The sequence below is a fragment of the Loxodonta africana genome, chromosome 16 (genome assembly GCF_030014295.1).
Source record: "Loxodonta africana isolate mLoxAfr1 chromosome 16, mLoxAfr1.hap2, whole genome shotgun sequence".
Taxonomy (NCBI): Eukaryota; Metazoa; Chordata; class Mammalia; order Proboscidea; family Elephantidae; genus Loxodonta; species Loxodonta africana.
The window spans coordinates 21,214,356-21,232,791 of NC_087357.1; the positions used below are offsets into that span (position 1 = coordinate 21,214,356).

Sequence of the window (18,436 nt, forward strand, 5' to 3'; positions counted from 1 at the left end):
ATAAATGTTGGCTGAGCAAGTATTATGGGCAAGACCCTGTGGCTATAAGAACAAACAACACATAACAGGTTTCTCCCTGATGGAGCTTAACTGTGCTAGGAGAGTTGGACAGAAAGCATTCTGTTTATTTTGGCGGTGTCCTGGATGAATCCTATGGTCACAAACATGAGTGATATTCAAAATATTCAACAAAAAACTAGGACAGTCCAGGCTCCAGCCAATCAAAATGAGGCTGCCTGGTAAATAACTGTAATGGCTGGAGGATTAACCTTGGTAAATATGGTAAACGTCTCTTCCCAACAGCTTCTGGAGGACAGTTCTGCTAGAAGAGAGACCTGGTTTCTAACCAGCTTTTGCCTGCCAATGCTAAACAGGCAAAGGGGACACACAAGTGTTGGGCTTCTACCTTACAATTGTCTGCTCCAAGCTGGGGGGCTGGCATGGGCTGCTTCGATGGTGCAATTGAAAATAATTACCTGAAGAGTCATTAAGAGCCATGGATTGAATAGAATAAGACAGTTGTATATGGGGCACTTTTTTGGATGTGCCTACAGAACAAGCCCTACAGATGTGCCTACAGAAGCGTACGGTCATAAAGCATAAAGAGATATTAAGTTTAGACAGAGGACACATTAAAATTTCATACTTGCAGTTGGAGCAACTGAGGCCAGGAAGATTGTGTCTTGTGCAAGGTCATATGGTAGTCAATTGTAGTGACGGAGGAATAGAGAATCAGACCCTAGAACTCTTACTTACAGGCTCTACTCCTTCTACTGTAGCACACTACCTTTTCCCAGAGCCTCACCATCATTACTGTTACCACCATCATCACCATCATTATCATCAATATTGTCACCACCATCACCATCATCCCTGCTATCATCACCATAATGATCACCAACATTACCACCATTACACCCACCATCATCACTGTGGTCACCATCATCATCATCACCATCATCCCCATGGCTAGCATTTATCAAGGGCTTGCTATATGCCGGTACCTCTACCAAACATGTTTTAGCTACTATTTAATTTGCTTATCACAGCAGTCCTCTAAGGAAAACCAGCCCTTAAAAGAGGGGGTATAACTTTCCAGCAGTCACCCAGCTAGTAAAGGGCAGGTGCCGGTTTGCACCCAGACTTGTCTGGCTCTGGAGCCCCAGGTTTGTTATTATGCCTCTCAAAGCTTTTCCAGGAACCATGGAGCAGCCAGGTAAAAAAATTAGGGCTAGTCAGAGGCCTACCCTCCAGAGACAAAGTGGTGTGGACACTCAGCTCCCAGCAGTGCTGCTTTACAGAGCCAGGAATTGGGTCATATGTTCCCGACAGTTGGGTGGCCTTGTCCAGAGCACCAATTCCTCACTAAAGCCTGGGATTCCTTCCCGTATTTTTATATCACCCCTGCAAGAGAAGGCTTTAAGTAATGGGCCTTGTCTTTGTACACTCAAGGTTGAATACAAGAAAGGCTTTGAAGAGAGTAAGACCCACTTTCACCTGCCCATGGATATGGTGAACATCAGGCATGCTAAGAAGGCCCAGGCTCTAGCCAGTGACCTGGATTACAGGAAGAAACTGCCCAAGTTCACAGTGTTGCCTGAAGACATGAAGACTACCTGGGCCAAGAAAGCCTATGGGCTCCAGAGTGAGGTGGGCTGTCTCGTCACCAGTTCTCATCATGCGTCTCTTGTAATTGGATGCAGGGACAGTTTCTTAAGGACTTTGAACCTATATATGAATCTGTTACAAAGCTCTAAATGGGGAAGCTGGAAACTTACTTTCAGCTCCTTAGGCATTCTTAAAGAAGACTGAGAAGAATGGCTGGAGGTGTACGGGGCCCAGGAAGGACAGATGGGGAGGTAGAGATGTAGACATAGTTGAGAGAATGGAGACTCAAGGATGGAGGATTTGGAGCTCAGAGCTGTTGTGAAAGCCATGGTGTGACAGTAATAGGGGATGAGCAAAGGGGAAGCAGATGTGAAAATGGCAAGTAAATCTTGGGAATTTAGCAGGTTGGCAAAGAAGGTCCTTAGTCAAAAAATACGGAAAGCCCTATTTTTAGTAAAGTTGTAGTGTTTCCACTAAGGTAGAATGTGAATTCCTGATTACAAGGTGGGTTCAGGGCTTCACCTCCCAAGAGGGCAGTTCTTTTAGAAGACAAATGCAGGATCAGAGATAGTCCTAACTCCTCCCTGAACTCTGCCCTGTCTGCATCGATGTGCCTGTTTATAACTTGGTTTTTCTATTGCAGCTGCAGTACAAGGCCGACCTGGCATGGATGAAGGGAGTCGGATGGCTGACCGAGGGGAGTCTCAATTTGGAACAAGCCAAGAAGGCTGGACAGCTGGTCAGCGAGGTAACCTTAGCCTAAGCCCCTGGCCTCCAGTATTCACAGCCCCTGAGTCACCAGGTGTCATCTTTTCTCATTGGATGTGACTCCCCTCACCCCCTACCTCTGTGCTGGTTTATTTTGAGTGTAATTCAAAGAAAAGTGCTTCTTCATTTTGCACGCCTAGCATGCCCTGAACTAACTTTCCGCAGACTTAATCTTCCTGGGGTGGTATTTGTAAGTATACTTTAAGTAGGTGTTGCATCCAAAGAATAATTTAATTTAAAGGTTTGTAATATACAGCCCTGTGGCACAACAGTTACGCACTCAGCTGCTAACTGAAAGGCTGGCAGTTCAAACCCACCCAGTGGCTCCAGGAGAAAAGACCTGGAGATTTGCTTCCATAAAGATTACAACATAGGAAACTCTACGGAGCAAAGTTCTACTCTGTCATATGAGGTCAGTATGAGTCAGAATCGACTTGATGGCATGCAACAACAACATACAGCTGGAGTCTCTGGATGGTGGAAATGGTTATTGCACTTGGCTACCAACAGAAAGGTTGGAAGTTTGAGTCTACCCAGAGGCTCCTTGGAAGGAAGGCCTGGTGATCTACTTCCAAAAAATCAGCCATTGAAATTGCTATGAAACATAGTTCTACTCTGACGTACATGGGGTCACCATGAGTTGGAATTATTGGCAACTGGTCTACCCTACGGTCAGTTAACACATGGAAAATTGTTTCTCTTGTGTGAGGAGCGTATGATTTCTTTGAGTCAGAGAGTCCAATATTCAGAAGTCAGCATTCTCATTGTGGTCATGCCACAAACTCACCGTAGGCTTTGGGCAAGTCACTTAACCATCCATTTCTTTTTTTCCTTCATCTAAAAACAAGAAGTTTGGACAGAATACCCTTTAATATACTTCCAGCTTTATGACTGTGCTTCTCTTTATGCCGTGTAAAGCTGGAGTTGGCAGCAGGCAGTTGAGGACTTTTGAAGGGCATTGCATTTGGAAATGTGGCTATATCGGGAACTCTGCTTGGGTTCTTCAAAGGGGATTCTTGTCCTGGGGCCAGAAAGGCTGAGCCAGCATATCTCTTGCAAATGATAATAATAGTGACAATAATAGCGGCCACTTATCAACGGATAATAATTAGGTAATCATTGCTGTCATCTATTGACACATACTGTGTCTGAGTGTGTTACACACACATTGCTCCTTTATTCCTCACAGCAATCCTGGGTGGGTGATACTATTATTATCCTAGTAATTTCACCATTTGACACAGGAGAAAAGTAAGACTTAATGTCAAGTGACCACCAGGTAAGCAGCAGAGCTGGAATCTCCAGCCAGGGTGTTTCAGTCCACTGCCCCACGAGGCAATTTTGCATCCCAAAAGCATATTTTGGAATTTATGCTTATTTTTCCACCACAGTCCTGCTTCTCTCAGACAAAGATATATTTAGGGTTAGAGCGTACGGATAAGGGAAGTAGAGAGAAGAGAATAACCCTTTTGGATTATTATTACCTAGCTTCTTTCAGACCAACTGAAATCTGGGTGGAGCAGCCAGAACCCCACCTGTCTTGGGCAGGGCCGACTCAGTCTGGAGGTGTAATGGGGATCCAAGCAGCTGATTCTTCAGCGTTAGGAATGTCAGTTTCTATCTTCCTTCCTGTACTGCTGTGTTGATCAATCCAAACCAGTTTATTCTCAATTCTGTTGTTTGCTCTTCCACTTCTAACACCAGCTGTACGTGCAGCACTTTCTCCTTTGACCCTAACCACCCAGAGGCAGATGAGAGCTCACAAGTTGAAGAGCACAGTCCCCCAGCCTGCCAAGTCTGCCTAAGACTTCAGGTGGCAGCTGCAAGCTTTGGTGTCCCCACAACACCCACACTTCTGATCTGCTGACTACAAATTCAGGTGTTCCCTCTCTCCCCTCAGGATACCAGCCATAAGCTCAGAGGTCCCAGGCCCCCTCACTTCTGACCTGCTGGCTCCTACTACTCCCTTGGGCTTGATAATGTGCTTGAATGACTTACAAAACCCACAGAAATCTATACCTATGATCATAGTTTTATTATAGGGCAAGGTCTGGGAGGTTTCCCAACATGGAGCTTCCATGTCCCAAAAAGGGATGCACTACCCTCCCACATGCATTGATGTCTCTCACCAACCAGGAAGCCCATGGAGCTTCCCTGTCCAGAGCCTTTATTGGGACCTCATTAAGTACACACAATTGATTGGATCATGCCTCTCTCCCCTGAGGTCTGCTGATATTATTCGGTGGATGTTTCTGGCATGTCCATTCCCCACCCAACATGAGTCAAAAACCCTCAGGTCTGGTCCTCATCAAAGATACTTCAATCATTGTGGAAAAGTCCAAGGTTTTATTTTTATTTTATTTTTTAAAATAATATTTTATCATGTTTTCCGTGAAAGTTTACCCAGCAAATTAGGTTCCTGTTTGGCAATTTCTACACAGATTGTTCAGTGACATTAGTTACATTTTTCACAGTGCGTCAACATGTCTTTAGTTGTGTTCTGGTTGTTGCCTTTCTAATACTCTTGTTTCCCTGCCCCCTTATCTTCTTATCCATGCTTTAGAGTAATTGTTGACTTTTTTATCTCATTTAGATGAGTTTTTAATGGAGCTCTGTACTCACAGATAATATCCTTTATTTTGTGTGCCACTCTGTTATTTCCTTAAACAGTGACCTCAGGGGATAGTTTCAATTCAAGGTTTAAAGAGCATCTCAGGGTAGTAGTCTCAGGGAGTCCTCTAGTCTCAACCGATCTAGTAAGTCTGAAATTTTTAAGAATTTGAGTTCTATTTCACACTTTTCTCTCATTGTCTTGGAGTCTGTCTATTGTGGCCCTGATCAAAGCAGTTGGTAGTGGTAGCCGGGAACCATTTGTTCTTCTGGTCTCCAGGTAGATGAGCCTGTGGCTCATGTAGGCTATTAGCCCTGTAGGCTAGTTTCTTCTCTGATACTTTGGTTAAAAGTCCACTGTTTTAGAGGTTATCTCTCAGAAACCAAGGAAAAAGACCAAATTCTTTGGGAAAATTAAATTCTTTACCCCACAGCCACCTACTAATTTTTAAGTTCCTTGAAAGCTCCTTTGCCTGTTCCTGGCTTTTACCATGGACTTTATGTCTGTGGTGCCCAGTAAAGGGTGGATTCTTGGCTTCTGAATAAGTACTTATGACTTAACTAATGCAGGGTCTGGAATGTCTGGGAATTTCAACAGTGGAGGGCAATGTGATTTCCTTCAATTATGTGGTGAGGGTGTTTTCCCATTCGGCACAATGAAGCCAGGAAGGAAAATTAGAAGTCCCTTTGGAATATTTTCCCTAGACTTTCTTTTTCCTAAAGGGAAGAAATTTGGAGTTTCCAATGTCCCAGGCTCTATTTTGGGCTTGGTCAGTGGTAGCTGGTGGCAGTTGGTGGCTGTCAGAATCAGGCTGTGAGCTCATCTCTGACCTCCCTACCGTGTGAAGCTTTTGCTTCAACAAGCCATCCTCAGAGGAGCTTTTACCATGGACTTTGGCAATGCCAATGGAAAAGCCAGAGGAACTAATCTCTAGGAAAGACAAGAAGTCCCTGTGGGGACATAATTAGCACATTCAGAATTTTGCCAATTAGTCTGTGGCTGTGAGACAGGGAACACTATTGAGGACAAGACCATGGTGATCTGAAAAACTCAGAAACTGTGAGGTTGAATTTCTACCCTAACCCTAGCCCTGAATGTTTCCTCGGTAACCATAATACCATGAGTAATGGTGATGCTGACGTACTAAACGTCTATTCCATGCCACGGACTTTGTTGTTGTTGTTGTTGTGTGCTGTCAAGTAGGTTCTGACTCATAGCGACCCTATGGGACAGAGTAGAACTGACCCATAGGTACTCCTAGGCTATAATCTTTACGGGAGAAGATCACCAGGTCTTTTCTCCCGTGGAGCAGCTGACGGGATCAAACTGTGGACCTTTCAGTTAGCAGACCAGTGCTTAACCATTGCACCGCCAGGGCTTTTCCCAAGGACTTTACTCATATGTAAAACATGGCACTGAAGCCTCTGCTCTGCCCCAGTGTGAGGGAGCATTTGTTCTTGTCTCCATTTTACAGCTGAAGCAAGAGTGGCTCAGGTCTATTAAGTGATCTGCCCAAGGTGAAGGTGGAAAGAGGAGGAGGTGGGATTTGAACTTATGTCTTCATTATTGTAAAGCCCAAGCTTCTTCTACCTCACCATGCTTCCCTCACACTCCTGTGTCAGATCTAGATGTATAAAACAGACAAATCCCAGGGCACACAGTGAAGTATAGGATTTCCCGAGAGGAAAAATTAAAGCCCTCTTTAGTAATTGCAACTAAAGCAAGCTCCTCAGAGTAAGCTGTCTCGGGGCTGTGTGGTCCTGTATAAGCTACAGGACCAGCTGGAATGTCCCCTCAAGGACATGCTTGGGGCACAGAAAGACTGTGTGTATAGGTGTCATGTGTGCTTGTGGGGGGGGTAATCTTCATGCTATGGGTCCCTTTTCTTTGGAAACAGAAAAGCTACAGGCAGAGAGTCGATGAGCTGAAATTCACCAGTGTGGCCAACAGCTCCCAGATGGAGCATGCCAAGAAGAGCCAGGAGCTGCAGAGCGAGGTGAGTCCTGGGCTGCCCTTTCCCCACCAAGCTGCTGTGTCATGGGTCTGGGACCCTCCAGGGACAACAGCAGGTACTGCCCAGGCATGATCCAGGAACCAAAGAGTCTTCTCTTTAAATAGCCTGGCCCCAGCCTTCTGCAGGCTTTCAGGCTGTCTCTGGGAACTGGACAGCTCCCCACCATATTTTTCCTTGGTTGTCAGGGATGGATGCAGGACTGATTGTATTCCTTTCCTACTTTCAGCAATCTCTAGTTCCTTCTTTCTCCTTCTTCTATTTCTTATCAAAGACTCCATAATCCTGGAGCTAGTAGAGAAGCATCTTGGAGGAGGACATCCTTTGCCTGTGGGATGTGTGCAGGCGATGCCACTTGAGCTCAAATATGGGAGGCAGAACAATGAGGCATCGTGTACATTCTTTTCACACTAGAGTTCAATAGCCACTTACTGTGCACGTGCACCGCACTTGCTGTGCCACAGTTGCTACCAATCTGGCTAAGACCTTCCTAGCTTTCCTTCCTAAATGTTCAGAACACCTGCCAGAAAGGATGCTTAGACATAATTCAGAGTCAGTAGAAAACTACTCTTTAGTTTGGAGAAGTGGGTGGAGAGAAAGAGAAGAGTGAGAAGTTTTCATAGGGAGTTGTTTTTGTGGTGGGGGACAGTATGGACGGGGACAGCTTGGGGGAAGCCAGAACCATCTCAAAAGAAAAGTATGAAGGAAAAACCTTGGAAGAGATTTTACCTTGGTCCACTGGTCACATTTTTCTCCAGGCTCCTCACTGCTGCTTCTTCTCCTGTCCGCTCTTCTGCCTTAGGCCTCAATTTCTACATTCTGCCCCCCAAAGTCTGGTCTGACTGATTTTATAGTGAACTCCCCATGCAAGTCAGAGAAACGTTAAGCCAACGTAAAGATTCCATCCTCCTCCCCTTGCCCGTGCCACCCGCTCCTGACTCGGTTTTCTCTCTCCCAACAGGTGGCATACAAGGCAGGAAATGCGCAGTCTGTCCATCAGTACACCATCAGCAAGGATGAACCTCTCTTCCTGCAGGCCCGAGCGAATGCTACAAACCTCAGTGAGGTACAGCAAGAGGGAGTGGGCGGCCGTGGCCTCTGCTTCCCTGCGTGGATAGCCACCTGATCAATAAAACCCTCCAGCCACGTTGGTGATGTCTGTGTCAACAGAGGTTATATACAACTGATTCTTCTAAACACAGCCCATACAGCCGACCTTATTCCTGATCTGTGTTTTAGGGGGTGGAAAGCACAACCTTTTGTAGGAATCAGGTGGTAGAGGACTTAAGCCACTGAATATATCATGGAGTAGGAGGTAGTAGTGGTTATTCCAGGGCTTAGAGTTGAAATAGCATAAGAGTTGTGGTATAAGGGACTGGCTAGGAGCTCAGATTTTAGCTCCAAATGACGTGGTTTTGGTCCTTGATTCTGCCACTTATTAAACCTGTGACTTTGGTAAAATGAGAATAATAGTAGTCTTTTCTGTATTGGGTTGTTGTGAGGCTTCAATGGGTATATTGTATCTCAATCAAGCGGAGATGTGTGTGCAGTATTACTGTTATTAACAGTATTACTGTTAGATATGAAAGCAGCCACAGTCCCAACATTTTCCACCTGTGTCTTCTAGGGAGGGGAATTTCTTGGCTCTCTCTCTGCGTAGTTCCCAGTTCTTTGGGGTCCTGATCCAAGTAATGGGTGGAGAGTAGAATTGGAAGGAACAACAGAGACTAAATTGATTCACATAGAGAAAGAGAGGGGAGCCTTCCAGAAAAAAGATCTTGAAGTGTGAAAGCAGGCACAGGAGTGGGGATGTGGGGAACAAGAGAAAGATCCAAATGGGTAGAGGGTGGGAGTTGGAACAAGAAAGGATTGCACCTGGAATGGCTGCTGAGCTGGGTGAGGAGTGTGGAGAGAGATGGAGAAAGGACTTTCCAGAAATGTTGGTGTCTTATGAAATGTTTTTTCACCTTTGCTGTATCTTTGAGACTTCGGTGAAGACTGCTACTATTTTGCAAGGCTTCTGGGGTTCAATTTCTGCTTGTTTTCATTGATACACTGTGTGTCAAGAGGCCTTAAGGCAGGAACCAGAAACCCTGGTTGTGTTCAGATTGTACGATTGCTATGGCTCTTGGTCCTTCCTAGAAAGGTTGTTTACAGAATCCAGAAAAGTCCTCTCATTTGAGGATGACCTGTCCTCTCCTAAATTCCCTTAGAAACTGTACAAGAGCAGCTGGGAAAACCAGAAGGCGAAAGGGTTTGAGCTGCGTCTTGACTCCTTGACCTTCCTGACAGCCAAAGCCAAGAGGGACCTGGCAAGTGAGGTGAGTTAGTCCCAAACTTGAACAAAAGACCGCAGAATCCTATCACTTTAAGTCTAGGAATGTCTGGGAAAGTTCTTAATCTGTCTGAGCCTCAGGGTTCTTATCTGTAAATGGGGAAAGTAATGACCACCTTACCATGAGATAATCATGTAAGTGCCTAGTACACTGCTTGACACACCTTGATTTCAATGAACAGTAACTTTCATTAGTAATAATTATATGATATAATAATTAGCAATAATCCAAATTCTGTATTTTATAGATAAACTGAAGGAGCCCTGGTGGCACAATGCTTAAGTGCTCGGCTGCTAACTGAAAGGTCAGCGGTTCGAACCCACCAGCCGCTCCATGCGAGAAAAGACCTGGTGATCTGCCCTCAAAGATGACAGCCTAGGAAACCCTATGTGGCAGTTCTGTTCTGTCACATGAGGTCGCTATGAGTCAGAATCGACTTGACAACACACAATGACAACAGCATAAATCAACTGAGACTGAGAGATAGTCTATGACTTTCTAAAGACCTTTGGCCTGTGAATGGCTGAGAGTATAGGCTCTGGCATTTGACAGACTTTGAATAAAATCCCAACTTCATCACCTACTAGCATTCTGACTTTGGGCGGATAGTTTAACCTTTCAAAATCTCAGTTAGCTCTTTGGTAAATAGGGGATAAAGATACCTGCCTTACAAAATGGTTATCAGGAAATGAAACGAATTAATGTGTAGTAACTGTTTTACGGAGCCCAGTGCAGTCTATGTCAAGTTTGTTGCGAGAAAAGGAACATGAGCCAGAATATAAGTCAAGCTCTACTTCCTTCACTGAGAAAGTCTTGCTTCAAAAAAAAAAAAAAAAAAAAAATCAGTTGAACTAAACAGTGGCTTCGTGAGGTAGTTGATTTACGTTCTAACGCAAGCTCCTCATCTCCTTGTCAACTCTAACAAACATTTCACAGCCCAGCATTAGTCTGTGGGTGCACCTGGAGCAGGACAGGCTTATATCATACCTGGCTCAATAAACAATAGCAGTTATTGATGCTGTTGTTGTTGCTGGCAAAGATGAGAATAGAAACCAAGTCTCATCATGGCCATAACAGTTGATAATTAATATTGAAAATAATGCCAGTATCACATTAGAGTTTTCAGAACATTTAATATTTAATCTTTGTTTTGATTCTCATTACTCTTGGCCCAGTGGTCCCCCCCAACCCCTGCTGGGCCAATATGCTCTCTTTTGCTCCCCGTACTCCTAAATACATAATGTGTGCCTCAGTTGCTCTCTAATTTGAACTCCTTTCTCAAATGGAAATTGTATTTTGGATATTTGTATCTTTTTCATTTCAAAGCTACTTTTTATTTATAGAGTTCACACTCTAACCAAAAAAAGATTTTAAGGTGCTTTTCACCGAAAGCAGTAAGCCACTTAAAATAAAACTAGAAAGAGCGATCACAAAGAGTATAGAGAAAAGATAGAATTTCATGAGAAAATCAGGAGAAGACCGTTACTATAGCAGAGCATTCAGTTTGGCACTGAGCTTTCTTGCAGTTGAGGCAAAATGGGAAGTAACGTTTAGTCATGTTTTAGTGCCCTGTTTGGTGAAAAGCAATATATCAGCTGTTCAGAAGAGGAAAACTTTTGTTATGACATTCATTCTAACCAAATTCTGTCATTTGGCTTTGTTTTAACTCCCGCACCTGTGGTTTGAAGCTTAGCAATCCCCAGTTCCTTCAGGAGATTCTGATGCATCCTTGCTCTCTTCCTCTTACTCAGGTGAAGTACAAGGAGGATTACGAGAGGTCCCGGGGGAAGCTTATCGGAGCAAAGGATGCACGGGGGGATTCACAAATGAGCCACTCACTGCACATGTCCAAGCTGCAGAGTGAACTGGAGTACAAGAAGGGATTCGAGGACACCAGGTCCCAGTGCCATGTCTCCCTGGACATGGTCCACCTCGTGCATGCCCGCAAGGCTCAGCATTTAGCCACAGACATAGGCTACAAGACGGCGTCCCATCAATTCACTGCTTTGCCCACAGACATGAAGGTGGAATGGGCCAAGAAGGCTTACAGTTTACAGAGTGATGTAAGCTGTCTCTGTGTGTGTGTGTGTGTGTGTGTGTGTGTGTGACACTGTGTTCGAGTGTGCTGGTTTTGGTACATTTTCACTAGCCCTTCAGGATGATAATTTACACTTATGGCCCACCAACTGGGGTATCATAATGGATTTTAGCTTTCTAAGAGTTCAGTTTTTATCCAAACTATGCCCATTTTTAGATTCTGTACTAAAAACAGAAAAGCAGGGAGCTACTTTTTTCTTCATGGGATTGTCATCTACATATGTTTTCCACGTTTCCTTTTATTGCCAGGAAAGAAATGCGTTTGTGTCAGTCTTACCTGTGGGCTGTTACTGATGAGAGGACATCACTAACGCTCACCCCAGCAGTAGGAGTCCCCAATTTTAGAACGAGCAGCTTGCTAATCCCCTTCCTCCATAGACCCCCTGCCCCGCCCCACCACCCGATTCTGTGTTCTTTGTTTTCAGTTGACTTTCTTTGGCAATGACGTTTTTTTTCTTTAATAATATTTTATTATGTTTAAGGTGAAAGTTTCCATACCAAGTTAGGTTCCAATTTAACAATTTCTACACAAATTACTCAGTGATATTGGTTTTTCACAACGTGTCATCCTCATTCACTCCATTCTGGTTGTACCATTTCCGGTATTCTAGTTTCCCTGCCCATTTATCTTCTCACCCTTGCTTTAGAGTAAGTTTTGACCATATGGTCTCCTATAGATGATTTTTTTAAAGGAGATCAGTACTCACAGGTAATATGCTGTATTTTATGAGTCATTTGACTTGTTCAAGAAAGTGGGTGAATTGAAAATGCAGGTCACCTGCAGCCGGACTGTTACACGGTAGGGCAGTGTAGACACCCCTGTCCTGGTAGGGCTGGTTCAGGGCAGATCGGTAATAGGCTAGTTTTACAGAAGTATCCGTTTAAATGGCTTTCTATTAAAACTGCTTGTTCAATGGCAAGTAAAGAAATGAGAAGTACCTCTCACCCCCCTTGGAGGTGCGTAGGAAGGAATGGTACTGTGGGATGCCTCGGATGTCTTGTGAACTTCCCTCAAATAGCTCCCCACCTGGGCTCTGTTGTGAATCCGGATTTTTTTTTCCCCCTGCATGTCATTTTAAACAAGGAAACTGGCCTAGCAGACAACGAGGTGGTGCTTCTCTCCCAGGTAGAAATGAGTCCTTTACAAGGGACCAGGTTGATTTGCCCCTCCTGCTCCACCCCCAGTGGGGTTGGGTGCGGCCTGAAGCCACCCCAGGCAGAGGAGGCTCCAATTAAAGGGGAAATTAATTTACCTTTTGGAGCCCTACCTGTGACTGTGCAGAAATTGATAAGACAAAAGCGGCATCTAATTTGACTCAGCGGGAACCACAGCCAAGTCGGGAGCTGTTAACAGCCCTTTAAAAGCCTGTGCACCAACAATGGTCTGTCTTTCTTCCCCCTGTCTCCTTTCTCAGAACCAATACAGAGCAGATGTGAAGTGGATGAAAGGCGCGGGCTGGGTCGCCACCGGGTCATTAAATGTGGAGCAGGCAAAGAAGGCAGGAGAGCTCGTTAGCGAGGTGAGATTTCCTGACAGCGTGTAGCAGGCCCGGCTGCATTACGCATGCTGCGGCTCTGTATAAAATTAAAATAATTTCCACTCAAAAGGCAAAGAAAAAGGCAAAGCCACATGAAAGGCCTCCAAAGCCAGGCTAAGGCTGGTAATTAGAGGGAAACCACATACCAAACACACCCCAGTAGGGACCCAGAGAGCCCAGGCAAAAACAAAGTGGGTGACAAATGATATTATGAATAATAATGACAATCAAACGGAGCTCAATTGCTACCCACCTTTGCTACTTACCTTTTTAATGAAGCAACACAGGAGAGATGATGAAAAGATACATTTATTGCACCCAGAAAGCACATTTTCTCCCTCTGTCTTTTCACCATGGTGTAAACAGTTTGTGGAAGTTCACATGGTGTCCAGCCCGTGACAGGCTCTCTCTTGTGGGGGGTCTCACTTCTAGTTAAACCTTACCCCTGCCTACTTGTAGCCACCCTGGTTTGGACCCTGAGGCACCATGGTTGAGAAAAAGAGCCCCTCCCTCACATTGTAGGACAGTGTCATTGAGTGGCTCTGTTTTGTTCTTGTAATTTTTTTTTAAATACACTTTATTTTTTAGAGCACTTTTTGGTGTACAGAAAAATTGCACAGAAAGTGCAGAGAGCTCCCATAGTTACCTGCCTCCCACCCCACAGTTTCGCCTGTTATTAACGTCTTGTATTAGTGTGGTACATTTGTTACAGTTGAACTGATTCTGATATATTATTATTAACTAAAGTCCATAATTTACGTTAAGAAAAAACCAGTTCCAGTTAAGTCAGTTCCGACTCATGGTGACCCCATGTGTGTCAAAGTGGAACTGTGCTCCACAGGATTTTCAGTTTTTCGGAAATAGATCACCAGGCCTTTCTTCTGAGGTGCCTGTAGATGGACTCATACCTCCAACCTTTCAGTTAGCAGCCAAGTATGTTAACTGTTTGCACAACCCAGGGACTCCTTTTAAAGACTAGATCAGGGTTTCTTACACTCAGCACTACTGACATTTTGGGTCAGATAATTCTTTGTTACTGAGTGTATCCTATGCATTGTAGCAGCATCCCTGCCCTCTACTCACTAGATGCCATTAGCAATGCCAACCCCACCGTGACAACCAAAAACGTCTCCACACATTGCTATATAACCCCTAGGGGGCAGAGTTGCCCCAGTGAAGAAACACTGGGCCAGAGACAGTGGGGATTGTCAGTTGGCTCATGTCACACAAAGGCTGAATGCCAATCAGACAACTCAAATTCCCTTCTGCTTGTGTCTCTTTGGGGAGGGGCTTGCCCAGAAGGCCAGTGAACATTTCTTTAGTTGCCTTCAGGGTAGCTTGGTCTTTCTGGACTTTTTTGGGAGGGGAGGAAACAATAATGACCATAGCCCAGAAGACTTCCACCTTGGTGATGAGCCTCCTAGGGCCTTGTTTTGAGAAGACTTTCTTAATGATTCGATACTTAAAACAGTGAGATACCTATGTTGATTTTTCAAACACACTTGCCCAGCATTAATATTTTCCTGTGGGAGAACATTCTAGTTACTCATCACAGAGCTGATTTCAAGTGCCTCACTCGGATTGGCCAGGCTTTAGGGACCTTGGTCCACAACCCAAAGTTCAGTAGATCCTAAACTGCCCTAAGTAGTTCAATCTGATTGAGAAGAGCCCCTCTTAGGATGATGGACATGAAAACATCCAGGAACAAACATGGATTTGAGGATTCTTTACTCCTAAACTCTCGCTATTGAGCTCATCGTAAAAGGAAGTAAAGAATAAAAGCCATCATACGCATTGTTTAGGCCTCAAGATGACTCCTGCATGTGTCTAAGTCTGGCAGCCCAGGGATTTTTTGAACCATTTATTCCACAGTGGTCTCATTTTGCAAATTTGCTAAACAAATTTGCTTATCTTCCTTGATGTCTTTGCCTCCTACCAGTCCTTAAACTTCAGTAAGGCAAGATATTTTTCAGCAGCTTCTCAGTTTAATGTCGAATCAGGCTGACCTCTTAACTTTCAGACTGAATGCCTGGCATTGCTCAAAGATCTCCAAGTAAATACACACCTACCATCGAAAGTAGGAGTCAGCAAACCTTTTCTATAAAAGGCAAGATGGTAAATATTTTCATCTTTGCGATCCATAGGTCTCTGTTGCAACTACTCAACTCTGCCTTATAGGATGAGTCATATCAAAAAATTAAAAAAAAAAAAACGAGCCCATTGCCAATGAGTGGATTCCAATTAATAGCAACTCAATAGGACAGAGTTGAACTGCCTCATAGAGTTTCCAAGGCTGTAATCCTTATGGAGGCATACTGCCACATCTTTCCCCTGCGGAGCAGCTGGTGGGTTTGAACCACCAACTGCCAACCTTTCAGTTAGCAGTGGAGCATTTTCACCACTGTGTCACCACAGCTCCTAAAGCAGTCATAGACAATACATAAATGAATGAACATGGCTGTGTTTCAATAAAACTTTATTTACAAAAACAGACAGTGGGCCGGATTTGGCTGGATATGGAGGGTTGTGTCTTCTTAAGACAGCCCCTTATGCAAAAACCCAACAAGGTAAACGAGAGAGTGTTATAAAATACTTACTTGATTTGAGAAAACATACACTCCACAGCTCCATTAAAATGTATCCGTTTGAGTTCCCTGGGAATGTACTTTAATTTAAAAAAAAAAAAAGGAATTAATTGAAGCATTTTCGGAATACTTTAAAATTGGGTACCTCAGTCTTTGCCAGCATAGAGTTTCTTTATAATTTTGTCTGGTTTTGTTCCAGTGTCTTTCCAGTTGTATCATGACTCCTTTAATAATAAACCCATCCCATTGCTGTTGAGTCAATTCTGACTCATAGTGACCCTACAGGACAGGGTAGAACTGCCCCACAGAGTTTCCAAGGAGTGCCTGGCGGATTCAAACTGCTGACCTTTTGGTTAGCGGCTGTAGCACTTAACCACCACGCCACCAGGGTTTCCTCTTTAATAATAGCATCTTTTTTTCTAATTATTGTAATATTTTAAAGAATTATTGCATATGTTAACTGAGCCAGGCTATAAAGTAATTGGATGCTATGTGCTCACCCACTGTTAAATGCAAGGGTCTTGACTGTGATCATCTCTGCCAAGTCCTTTTGTAGCAAGAAAACAGAAAGCTCCAGTTGATAAACGTCACTATGGAGACTCTTTCTTGCTTAGAAGACCCAAACTAAGATATGTAAACAAATGTGAGACCGGATTGGAAGCCTAGAAAAAGAATCCTGTCCTAAGCGTGTCTCCCAGAGTCTTTGATTGGCACAAACTAATTTTCCTTTCACCAGGTAGAAATACTTTAATGTTAATTGACATGAGGTTATTCTTAAATTGAAACAAATATTAACCTGAAGGCACCGAGGAGGTAAAGATGGAGGAAGCAGAATAATAATTATGTTCACAAATTCACTCTAATCTCAAGCAACCTATGATTTTCTCTTTCAAATGGCATGAAAAGAGCAGTGCAAAATTCACGGCTTTGATCTTTTTCTGCTCAACAGAGGAAGTACCGTCAGCATCCTGATGCTTTGAAGTTTACCAGTATTAAAGACACTCCAGAGATGGTCCAGGCCCGAATTAGTTATACCCAAGCCGTGGATGTAAGTGATAATGTATAGACATTACGACTGTAAGAGTGGGCTCTTCTTTCAACACTGCAATTGAAGGACAGGGCTTCTTGGGCTTGCTCCTTCTGTTGTCCCAAGGATGAAGGAGCTTCTTGTCCTTTGTGGAGGCGCACCTTAGCGGGGGTGCTTCCTCATTAGGATGCAAATGGGGTGTGACTGCACTTAGGATGCCAAGTGCCGCTCCGCCAAACCACAGCCCTGATGTGCTCATTGCTCACCATTTGCGAGCCTGACACATTTGTCTGTGGTCGGCCCTTTTGCGCTGTCCTTTTGTTTTCAAGTCTTGGTTCCAGAACTGGAACTTTGGGTGAAATTCTGGGTAATTGGAATATCGAAGGCATGCTTCCGGCTTCTTGGGAAACCAGGGCTAGAATCGATGCCCTCTGAATCCTCCAAAAACTTTGAAAATGATTTGGGTCTGATTTATTCCCCTCGGATTAACTTTGGAACCCTTTCCCATATCCCCTCTATGATGTGAAACTGAAATGTGGGCCTTCACTCCTCTAGCTCAGGGTTTGCTGGAGACTGAATTGAATGGTGAAGTCCTATTAAAATTCACTTTAGGCCATGGATTGGCCCTGTCTGGCTGATTGTGCTGAGAGAGGCCCATGGATCTTTGTACAGGGCAGACACAGCTTTTAAGTTTCTTCCAACCATTCAACTTGCCATGAGGGAAATTTAAAATCCTTGGGCAAGGGAGTATCAAAATTCTCTCTTTCACTTTCCAGTTTTACAAATTATTCTGGTTGTCCCTTATTCGACAGTCCTTCTGAATTAGCCTGAGTCCTTGTTAGAATGTGTGATGGAGTGATTTAGAAGGTTGTAGATTTAGGAATTTATTATTTCTTAAAATCTGCTTATCAGAATCAAATCAAATTTTGAGAAATGTAGATGATCAGACACAAACTTTTGTCTGAAGAAGGAAAAAAAAAAGATACCTGTTTCTTCCTTACATTAACTAACTCTAGGGGGCACTGCTGTGATACGCAGAAACTTGGACACTTCTGATAAGATTGGGATGGGACAGCCCTGTTTAGAAACTTTCTCTGGTGGCAGGGAAATTTGGCTGATGCCAACTCCATGTGTCACCGCTAACTACTAGGATATCACAAACCCGAATCGAAGTTGTGGGTGAATAGAGCTCTAGACCCACTCAAGGCACGTTTATTAGTGCGCGTATCCTGGAGATGGGGAAAGGGGAACAAGGATTGAAGTCAGTGTGGGGAACACATCACGTGTGGAAGAGCCATCTTCTCTCATGCCTTCTGAATCTTGATGCCTTCTCATGGCTTAATCACAAAATTAATAGATGTTACTAGACCTCATTTTCACATTTGACACCCGTCTAAGCTGTATACTACAAGTACGGCGTTAACTGTGGGGAAAGTTTCAGCCTGTCACGTTCTGAGCTGGAAGTGGTAGTCGGCAGGGAAGGAAGTGCCTGTCACCGAGCTAGCTGTGAAACCCGGGCAGAGGCAGGGAGCTCATGGGCACGTCTCCACAGGGTGACGGCCGCTGCTGCACCTTTGTCTCTCTGAGTGTAACTTGGCTGATGGCTGCGTGGGGGAGGCTTCCGTGTTTAACCCCAAAACTCTCTTCAACCACAGAGGTTATACAAGGAGCAAGGAGAAAACATAAAACATCATTACACGCAGACGGCAGACCTCCCTGAAGTCTTGCTGGCCAAGATGAACGCCATGAATCTCAGTGAGGTGAGGCTGATGGAAGGGACACTGGTTTGAAATATGGGACAGCAGGTCTGGCCCCACAGGTGTGTGATCCCGGGCTCGGCTTAGTGTTCTGCTCC

The 18,436-nt window shown here is 44.3% G+C and overlaps 1 protein-coding gene across 5 annotated transcripts in view; it reads left to right on the plus strand.

Moving 5' to 3' along the window:
* NRAP (nebulin related anchoring protein) overlaps positions 1-18,436 on the plus strand; it is a 78,183-nt gene that overhangs the window by 32,732 nt on the left and 27,015 nt on the right. For 4 of the 5 annotated variants that reach the window (XM_003408947.4, XM_023546699.2, XM_023546696.2 and 1 more), the window contains 9 exons: positions 1,453-1,650; positions 2,252-2,356; positions 6,885-6,983; positions 7,960-8,064; positions 9,212-9,319; positions 11,086-11,397; positions 12,847-12,951; positions 16,504-16,602; positions 18,237-18,341. In XM_003408947.4, coding sequence (XP_003408995.2) covers positions 1,453-1,650; positions 2,252-2,356; positions 6,885-6,983; positions 7,960-8,064; positions 9,212-9,319; positions 11,086-11,397; positions 12,847-12,951; positions 16,504-16,602; positions 18,237-18,341 — 1,236 coding nt within the window. The remainder of the gene's footprint in view (positions 1-1,452; positions 1,651-2,251; positions 2,357-6,884; positions 6,984-7,959; positions 8,065-9,211; positions 9,320-11,085; positions 11,398-12,846; positions 12,952-16,503; positions 16,603-18,236; positions 18,342-18,436) is intronic. The other variant, XM_023546698.2, reaches the window with a different exon arrangement.